The 10982-nt window shown below is 34.6% G+C and overlaps 1 protein-coding gene across 1 annotated transcript; it reads right to left on the reverse strand.

Annotated features, from left to right (window-relative positions):
• Positions 1–3066: 3066 nt before the first annotated feature.
• Positions 3067–7381, reverse strand: LOC125191067 (dual specificity tyrosine-phosphorylation-regulated kinase 2-like). The gene is made up of 8 exons (XM_048088527.1): positions 6975–7381; positions 5764–6138; positions 5351–5690; positions 4856–5135; positions 4394–4501; positions 3992–4270; positions 3738–3881; positions 3067–3546 (listed from the first exon to the last, which is right to left on the reverse strand). Exons 1-8 carry the CDS (start codon positions 7222–7224, stop codon positions 3370–3372), a joined length of 1953 nt encoding a protein of 650 aa, XP_047944484.1. The 5' UTR covers positions 7225–7381; the 3' UTR covers positions 3067–3369.
• Between the last annotated feature and the right edge of the window lie 3601 nt (positions 7382–10982).

The raw sequence follows: 10982 nt of genomic DNA on the forward strand, positions 1-10982 counted from the left end.
GCTACGGTGGGACGCCACCGCCATACGTACTGTTGCCAACAATATTAGATAATTTTTGAAAAAACAATAGTACTATAATTATTGAAAGGAACAATTACACCAATAAAATGCCACTTCTTTTACACTTTTTGCACTTTTAGTGCAGAAAAGGGCATCTGACATGTCTATAAATATTTGTAAGGGCATTGCTAGCCAGTGAATTAGGCAAAACTCTTCAAATCAGGCTAAAATTCTACTGCATCATTATTCCTTTCATATCATAGCAAGCTTAGAGCACTCCCAATGGTTTGGGGATAAATTCTCTTATTTCTCCCTAACTCCTGCCACATCAGCGCCACATCAGTACCAAAATTTATCCCCAATTTTTAGCCAACTTTTAGCCAACCTCATGCAATGGTTTCTCCCTTATTTCTCCCTTATTTCTCCCTAACTCAACATTTCATTTTTACATCATCACTAATTTAATTGTTTTATTTTTATATATAATAAAGCTAGCTTATTTAATTTATAAGATAAAACAAATAATAGTAATAAAGTTCGTTGTATTAAACACGGGTACACATTCGCATTAACAATGCGCAGGAAGAGGGAGCGGCGCATTCTGAACCGGCGACGAAATACATCTCACGGATAATCGTGTTCCTCCGGGGGCGGGGGCCAATCGCGAACAATGCATCGTGTGCGCCCAGTTGTGGCAGGATGGGATTACACTGCTGATTGTCAAGCCGGGGAGGCGGCCGCATTCGAGCGATCTCGCTTTGTATGTAACGGGAGATATAGTTGTTGATTGGGTTGTGGGGTGGGCGAAACCCGCTACATCCCATCCGGTGGGAGCTGGAGGTACCTCTTCTTCGCAAGAAGAATGTGATATTTCCTCGTCGGACTGAGCACGAGACGATGAATCATAACTCATTTAATAAAGATGGAGAGAAAAAAGATTGAAAATTTGTGTGAATGAAGTTTCGTGGGTGATGAATGGAGGAAGAGGATGAAATATTTATAGGGGTGGAAATTAGAATATGACCGTTGAGGAAAAAAAAAAAAAAAAAAAAAAATTGATCATCGCCGAAAAATCGCCGAACAGCTCCCCACAGTGGCCGGCGATGATCCGGCGATAACCCGGCGTTAAAACGCCGCTTGGCGTAAAATCGGTAGGAATTTCGCCGAAAAATCGCCGGATTCCTCCCAATGGCCGGCGATAAGTCGGCGATATCCGGCGAAAAATCGCCGGATTTTCGCCGTCGCCATTGGGAGTGCTCTTAAATTTCAATTAGTCTGTACTCCAGATCGAACCAAAAGTTATTCACAACTTATACTCCCTTCATTCCATTAAATATGCAACATTTGCTTTTCGGCACATGATTTTATGCAGTGTTGTTTTGTGAGTTAATTAAGAGAGAGTAAAGTAAGAGAGAAGAAAAAGTAGAGAATATTATTTCCATTTTTAGAAACATTTCATTTTTAATGGGACAAGCCAAAAAGGAAAATGTTTCATTTCTAATGGGACAGAAGGGGTACTATCTTCATTTCACTCTACATATAGCATTTCGTATTCAATACGTGATTTTATGGAGTGTTATTTTATTATTCAAGTGGAGAGAGAATACAATTAAACCAAAAAAATATAGAGAAAGTAATGTTTGTATACTTTAGAGTGAGACTTCAGAAAAAAAAAATGTTTCACTTGGAATAGTGTGTGAGACCGAGAGAGTACATTTCATTTCATCTTAATTATCTTAATTATAATCCAATTTCATATCTATTTTTAATTTTCATTATTTGTAGAATTAAATATGTGAGTCCGGGAAGCGTCAAACCAAGAGAATGAAAAGTGAAAACATATGATGAGCCAAACCGGAGCTAGGGCCTGTTTCAGACGTTAATCTGCCTATCAAGTTGAAGTCCAAATGATCTTTAAAGACCACCAATGTCTTCATCGTGGAAGGAGCTTCGCGTGAGTACTTTGTACACCTCAATCGGAGTCCGGATGAGGAAGTAATGGTCATTTTACGAAAGCCGTGCAGTCAAGTAACAAAGACTCCAGAAAGTTTGCGTGGGCGGGCATTATGATGCATGACAATGCTCGACAATGCGTTTTGTGTTCGGGAAAACTCCCTAAGGCAGGATTTTGAATTATTTTGTGTGTCTTTTCATATTCTAACCCTAGTTTGAGTGACTTTTCATCATCCAACCTCCACATCTATAAATAGGCTCTTTTGCATCATTTGTAATAAATTAGAAGTGAGTTTTGAGTGTGTCCTTTGAGAGAGTCCCTCCCCATGTTGGGTGAGATGCATGTTTGGAAAATCCATGGCCAGACTATGGTTACTCGGGGTTAGCCACTTGGTAAATTGACAACTAGCTCCATATAACTAGTAGCATGATAGAAGATGTAAATTATGTGTATCCTGGATCGGAGGCCCAAAGAGGAATTAGAGGTTACCGCTCCAATCAAGAGGGGTAATAACTGTTGGAAAATAAATACAGAAAATCACGAAAGAAAAACACGAGAAATTATTTATAGGATGTGTATCTAATACTAGGAGCGATGTAAAGCTTAAGATTTCACCATACAATTTTCACGATGAATCCTATGATAATGGATAGCCTCTATTTATAAGCCAAATAAAGAACGTTAATTCTAGTCACATTAGGAAACACATATCGTAAGAAAATAGTATATTCTAAGAGAATAAATCAAGGATATAGTAGGAAATATATTGTCCTCAGACCTCAATTAATACCTTTCAGGCTCCATAATTAACAATAACTACTACTACTATTAAAAATCGAATATCATTTTATTCATTTATTTAATGTTATAAAGAAAAAAGAATAAATCGAACCTTAATTTTTATGAAAATTATAAAATAAAATAAAAATCTCAATAACAATTAAAGTATTATAATAAAACTAAATGTATAAAATATAAATAATGCTAAACATGCATTAAACTATAGCAATGCTCACAGAATAATAAAAATAATATTTTCCCTTTTCTAAAATATACTACTTCAATCGATCACATTTAACGCTGCATCATACATCCAAATGAGATTCCACAAATGAAAAGGTAAATGAACAAATTTTCAATTTTTTGAAGATTATATAAACAGCTTTACAACACACAGATCTTGTGATCTGATTATAGCTTGATATTAATCTGTACTTCCATATCAAATGTAAAAGGGAAAATAATTCTAAAAGCCTAATTTTTTTGGGCTCTGAAGATATTTTAAACCATCTATTTACATCATATAGAATTTCACTATGCACTCAAAACGAAATCAGTATCGAGAATATACAAGTAGCCTCTTCAGTTGATAAAAAAAAATATATTGTGGTTGCAATACCTTCAACACAAAATCTTCAAGTGTATGAAATGGAAAGCCAAGGGTGCTGTAGTGCCTCTCTCGCCGTAGGTCGTCTCGCTGGGTTAATCTCAAGCAAGTATTTCAAGAAGTCCGCAAAAATGGAATCAGAAATCTGCAGGTGATGATCCAACGAGGACTCCTCGGGGACAATAAGTTCGAGCTCATTTGTTTCCTGTAGCAATATAAAACTAATATAAAAAAATAGGACTAACATTCCACTGACTCTTTCAACTCACTTTCCACTACATTTTTTAAAACCCTGCCGAGTCAACTTGTGACATTTAACGGCGGACGGAGGGAGTTCTTGATAAACAAGGCTAGAAAGCTTATTGTAAAATTTCGCTTGGATATATGTGAACTCACCTCGTTCAAACAATAAAGTTCGTGATCATCTGTGAAATACTTATTGGTCTCCTGGCCGTTCTGCAGCATTTCCATGTCGATAGGACCAAGGATTCCTATTATGCGCGCAAGAAGCGTAACAACTGCTTCGTTTGGAAATAGGACCTGGTCGATTACAAGATTATTCGATGCAAATGCTAAACAGGTAAATGACACAAAATACAGAGAAAACAAACGATAAAATAAAAATGGCAAAAAAGTAGCTAATGGCGTACCTCTCCAGAATGCAGCTCGGCCAAAATGCAGCCAACAGACCATAGATCAATCTTTTGGTCGTAGGGAAGGCCTAACATAACCTCGGGAGCCCTATAGGAACGAGATTGAACGTACAGGGATAGGTTGTCACTCTGAAAGCAACTGCTGCCAAGATCGATTATTTTTATCTCACATCTTCGGTAACTCTTTATCAGGATGTTTTCGGGCTTAAGATCACAGTGAATGATTCCTAAGTCATGCAGATACGACAGAGCCTCTAGACACTGTTGAGTTATGATCTGCAATGCATTGGCTGCCTTAGTATTTACATAATGAGTCGAATAATTGGGACTTAATAGGTTAGTATTTTCAAATTCAGTGATACATGAGGATTTAAAAAAGAATTTTGGAATGAAGAGAACCTGCAGCCTACTCAATGTAAAATAGGCATCTCCACCAGATTCGAAGTTGTATTTCTGAAATTCATATAAGTTTGCTTTGAGAAGTTCCGTAACAATAAATAGATGCTCCTGCAGACAGAAACAATGCAATCAGTATATAGTTCAATCAAACATAACTGCAAAATATATGACAAAAATCCCATCACAATCGATAATGATAACACATTTAAAGCTAACATAAATAGCATTTTCAGTTTTGTATTTCTTTGTTCCACACTTACTCGTTTAAGTCCCATAATTTGGGATTCAATATGGACCTTAATAATGCAATCAAATCAAACAACTTAATTTTTAAACAACGAGAAAAGAAAGTGGCATGATCAGGGTACAAATGGTAGTTGTGATCTACACCTCTCCACGATGAATCATGTACATTTAAGTTTTTGTTGTCTAACAAGACACTAAACTTCGGTATAGGCATACCTGGTGGTAGAAGTAATCATAAAGGCGTAAAATGTGCCATTCATCAGCCGGGTCGTGCTTATTTACAAACTTCAGAAGTTTGATCTCATCTAAGCTCTGGTCGAAGAAGTCCTTGTCGTTTTTAATGATTTTCAAGCAAACATCCATCCCCGAGTATAGATCATGTGCCTGGACTACTTTGCTGAACGCAGCAGATCCGAGGAATTCAGCTACATAGTATCTACTTGCTATAATGCTATTTATCACAATTGGAAACTCCTTGTTCTCTTCAAACCCGGTCCTGTTAATGGGATAATAAATGAGTACAACTGAACGCTACAAATCAACCTGCAAATTAAAGATTGATGATGTCGTGAATAAATGAAAAAATTGACATACCATCACATTCTTGTAAGAGAAAACTCGGATTTAATTAAGGCATGCATTCTCAAAAGTTATGGATTTACCTATAGCATCGAAAAAGGAAGTAAAAAATGGAACCAGTGACTTACAAACCTGTTTTTCCGGTGTATAATTCTTAGATTAAATGTCTCAAATTCTTCGTCCTTTGTCTCGCATAAGTGGAGTTCATCATCAGCAACTGTATCGTTCTCTTCATTTACCGGGACCTGGGGCTCATGAAGTTCTCCTGTTATAACTCTGTCATACGTAAAGTCAAAGTCATCGTCGTTGTTGTTTGGCTGATTATTTTTCTGAACAGTATGGAGGTCGAGGTCGTGGTCATTATCAAAACTGTCCACCCAATCATAAGTAGAATTCTGTTTGATGGAGAAGTTAGCGTTAGTCCAGTTCATCATCAATTGATTGTCGTGTGGATCCGTCTGTTCTCGAATACCTGCACGAACCATTCCATTGTCAATGCAAGTAAGAGAGAGGTGAGACAACTATATAACCAGTGGCCATATCACCTTGTTCCAGTCGAATGTGATCGTGCAACTCATAATAGTCTTTGTAAGTCTCATCCTTCAAATTGTCCTTTTTGCATCGGCTTGCCACATTACCGATGCTCTCAACGGATATAAAATTATACGCAGCTTGATCCTCTACATGCTCTCCTGCTTGCACGGCTGTTACAAACTTATCCTCGCTTAAATCACCACAAAAATCCCCTCCAGCGTGGGGGGTCGGCATAGTAAAGTCCTCGTCCTTCTCCTTGTACCAGAAGAGGTCATTTTGCATATCGAAATCAGGGTAATCTCGAGCTGTCCCAAACTGAGTCAATCCATCGGATGAGGTCTGCGAAGCTGCACGACTCGTACGAACCCCGTACGGGTTCGTAAACTCTGGATTGCAAGAAGCGGATGAAATTACACTAAGGGCATGGAACAGCCAAAATGTACACAAATGGGATAAATGTATACAGACAGATCTATACGTTTATGGATATTCCCCAGTAGAGGAATGCTATGTTACATGCTGACATAATTGATTAGGATCTTAAATTACATACTCCGTATTACAAAAGGATCACAACCTAATTTATTCATTTCCCCTTAACTTCAATGGGAATTAAATTAATAAATTGGGCTTTATTATGACTAAAAATAGATGGCAAGCTGGGAAAATAAAAATAGAAACCAGTCCAACAGATCCATCACAATTTTACTGAAAGAATAGCTTCCACAGTTTAATACATACATATTTGTCATGGATTGACATTTTCTAACGGTCCAGATCATAGTTTGGAGGTTGTACAATATTTAGAGTTTGCATTTTATCTCTACCCCAAAAATATATGTATGAAATGTCCTGTTCTCCGAAGACCACCATTAAAATGAGAACTCAGGCAGTTCCATGATTCATTAATATCAATTGGCATCACAAAAAATATTGGTTCGCCAATTCATGAATATCAGTAGGGTTTAGTGATATTGAAACTCAGCAACTAATATTAATGAATCAACGAACTAACTTATTCTGGAAATCGCATTTTAATATGTTTTTCAATTCAGTCACATCTGTAGATATGAATACACGTATGTTGATCTGTTAAGCACAAATGCAGCAATAATTGAATTGAAATGTCAACATAACAAGTAACACATTAAATTGAACAGAAAAAGGGGCATTAAATTGGCGACAACACTTGAATCAATTGAACGCCGCAAAAAATGAATACCAGAGGAGCACAATTGAGTAGTAGAAGAAGCGAGGCTGACGAACTCATCATCGGAGCTCTCCTCCGGGCGCCGAGCCGACGGAATTCTGAGCAGCGGAGGCGGAGGCGCCATCGGGAAGACGAACTTGTCCAATTCGGAAGCGCCAGCTCCCGATTTGTCCATCACATCCTCCATCAGCGCTGATTCCGATTCCGACAATCCGTTCTCCCTCAGGAATCGCAGCACCGCCTCGAGCTCAAGCTCCGCCATGGCAAGGCAAGAGATGAGTTTATGAGCTCATGATAATTGCTGATTGAGGCGAGAGAGAGAGAGAGAGAGGGTAACCGGTAATACTAATTTTGAACATGTATTCAAATGATGCGAACAAATGATGGGAAGAAGTGAGAAAGATCTTCGAAATTGGTGGGGCTTCGGAGGGTGACACGTGACATATTTATTGAGCCTTTTAATTTTCGATGTCATCAAGCTTGTCTATTGCTCTACTTCTAAGTTTTCATTATTTCTTCAGATTTTACATCTTACCATCCCAATTGCATTATTTATTAATTTTGCATTCATTTTACCAACTACTAATTTCATTCCTAAGCTTTTTCTACACTAGTGTCTTTATTTATGCCACAATTCTAGTTTGATAAAAAAAATTATATATTTTGGTCAATTTTCTTTTTATCTTATTTTGATTTTTTGAAACATGATCATAACAAATTATGAAATTTCATAATTTCTTAATTGTCCTTTTTACTAAATTTGTGATATTACTTTTAGTTTATTAAACTAAATGATGTTGATCCAATTCGTACACATTTATTCACTATTTATTGACAATACCAAAATTTTATGCATATGCATTAATTTAGTATCAAATTTGTCTAAAAAAGTTATTATGGAACGATGGAGAAATTTTAAAACTTTGTGATTTATCTTCAAATTTTGAAAGGTGCGAATCCTTCAATTTTTATAGTAATTTTAATTATTTTTGTTCAATTTTAATCTTTTCTTTTAGTACTGTATAATTTTAAGGTAATTAGCTAGGTTCCATTAATCCAATCATTTTGTTTATATTATTACACCATTCAAGGGAGATGTCTTCGTAAAATAAGAGACCAAAAAGAGTTAGTATAAAGTTTGTGAAAAGTTCAAATGTTTTAGACGATATGTTCTCATCTTGTATCCAATCAATGTAGTGGAGTACTTAATAAAACAAAATATTTAAGTGATGCTGATGCTAATATTCCTTGGTAAATATATTTCCAGTAATATATCGTTTATAATTCAACAAACGGGGCATCTGTATCTTCATTTTCAAGATTTCGACCTAATCAACTCTGACGATATTGATGGTTGTATTGTATTCATATTTGACTTATCAACCAACGTGATTGACTTTATTGAAACTCATAACTTATTAAACAATCTATAGTGCATGTGCATGTGCATGATTTGAGATTATTCGAATTCAAAATAGGATCTTATTAGATATGAATAGTTTCCAATTTGTTCATAAATTCATTTTGAGCAATAAATCATTTAATTATTTTTTCTTATAACAAAGAAGATTGAACAAAAGTATATCTATTTGTCACTCGCTTGTGAGTTCTAATAAGTCGATTAGTCCATATCTTGTCAAGGAAGACTATGTAAAGCTAGCTAGTAATCAAGTATAGTAATAAGGAAAGCAAATAAATCTAAACACTCTAATCAATATGGTTTTGAATAAGCTATAAACTATTAAAAAGGTAAATACCAAATCAATAAATAAAGAGAATAAGTTGTTGAAAACTAGTGAATGTAATGTTTTAATTAATTAACTTGAAAATGTAATCAACTAAGATAAATCGAAACCTTACCTTTATACATACTCCAATAATGTATAATCAATGGTTAGTAGTATTATGATAATGCCGAGACCAAATTAAATGTCTCAAATTTTGTTAAGCCAATCACAAGAATATAATAAATTCATCTATAGGTACCATTCACCAAACACAATCAAAACATTGATCAAATGGTGTTGGTGAATTGGCCTAATAGTAAAATTATAATGCCAAGACCAAACGTCTCAAGTTTAAATTTATTGTAACGCAGTTAAATTTATTTACTTATAAAAATATTGATAAATGATAAAATGGCTGAAATTGATTAAATGCATTCAATTAAATCAAGATAAGAGATGAAAAGTATGGAGACTTGGTGTTTAAAATATAAGAATCTTGTGTCATCATTGGAACTGTAACCTAATTGTTATTATATAGTAGAAAATATTTTCATTATAAACTATCATGACTACAGAAGTAGTTGGAACCGAAATGGAACTAGCCAACAAACGAAATCTTTAATTTATTGAAGCTGACGGACTTACGTACTGTCAATTTAATCCGAAATATACAAAATAGTTTGAATAGTTCAATAAATTTATAAGATTAGGGCTGGTAATTTTATAACTCAGAAAAAATTAACAATCCGAATAATATTAAACTGAATAGCATACAATTCGATAGGATTGCCCCAAAATTAATTCGAACCATTGAGGATTGACCCGAAACAATTAATGTCCATCATTACTTTTTTCCAAACTTATGAAAATATATTTTGATTCTATATTGAAAGTTAAACTTATTAGTATTTATTTTTTTAATTTTACTTTTAAGATTATCATTAAAAAATTTATACATGCAAATATAAAATTGTTACTATTATTCAGAAAAAAAAATGTGTTGTCACCATTGTACGAGTTACATATAGTATTTGAGTCAAAATAACACTAACTTGTAATACCTCCGTCCTTGAAAATTTGATACAGTTTACTATTTTGGTCCGTCCCTGAAAATTTGATACACTTTACTTTTACCATTTTTGATAGTGGACCACATATTCCACTAACTCATTCATACTCACATTTTATTATAAAACTAATACTTTAAAAGTAGGACCCACATCCCACCAACTTTTCAACTCACTTTCCATTACATTTCTTAAAACCTGTGTCGGGTCAAAGTGTAGCAAATTTTGGGGGACGGAGGTAGTATAAGGTAGTGATAAAATGCAAACTTATATATTGTACAAAAACTCTTCAACACAACTTCAACACAGTTTCAATGCAATATCAACACAGTGTAAAATTTCAAGATTTTAATGTCAACATAATATCAACACAATATCAACACATCATCAATCCTGGACTACCGTTGAAATTCTGTTGACATTTTCCTGTTGATGTTTTTTTGTGATCCGTTGATATTTTTCAATGGTCCAGATTATAGTTCTGAATTTATACAATATTTAGAGTTCTCATTTGATCACATTCCAATTTGTATACATGTAATCATTTTTAAAAAATATAAATTATCGATATAAATATATTAGTCACCTCAAAATACATGGACTTTAGCGAGTAAAGTTTATTGAACAAAATATTACCGTTGCATTACAGAGTAACAAATACTCGAAAAGAGTTTTTGCTTGGCAAAAATTGAGCGAAAAAACCCCATAAAGTCTACCGAGAAGAAACCAAGTCACTTGTCCTCATTATATATTGCGCGAAAATGTATAGTAACTTTGATTCATTAATACTTAATAGACATGTTTATCTTGAAAAATTATTGCTATTATATAAAATTCACAATCACTTTTATTCATAATGATAATTATTTTTATTTATAATAACGACAACAATGCGAAGGGTGCATTGCTTGTTTTAATACAAAGAATAGTGGATCTGGACAGGGAATGTGTTTGAGTCAAATTTGGGCCGAGTTTGGGCCAAAGGGATAAATTTTGTTCATGCCCGGCCTGATTCTCGTGTACCGAAGTGTGTTTTTTTTTTTTTTTTTTTTTGCTTTAATTACTTGCTATCTATAAATGCTCGGGAATGTTGTAGTAGTGCAGTGATATAAGTTCAAGTTTGTCGCGCTATATCAGAATAAATTGTTGGAAATAGTGTAGCCTTTACACGGGCAACTCTTGCTATTACAAAAGAACTAAAAACTAGAAGGTAAATAAAACAAAAG

This window comes from Salvia hispanica, chromosome 5 (genome assembly GCF_023119035.1).
Source record: "Salvia hispanica cultivar TCC Black 2014 chromosome 5, UniMelb_Shisp_WGS_1.0, whole genome shotgun sequence".
Lineage (NCBI taxonomy): Eukaryota > Viridiplantae > Streptophyta > Magnoliopsida > Lamiales > Lamiaceae > Salvia > Salvia hispanica.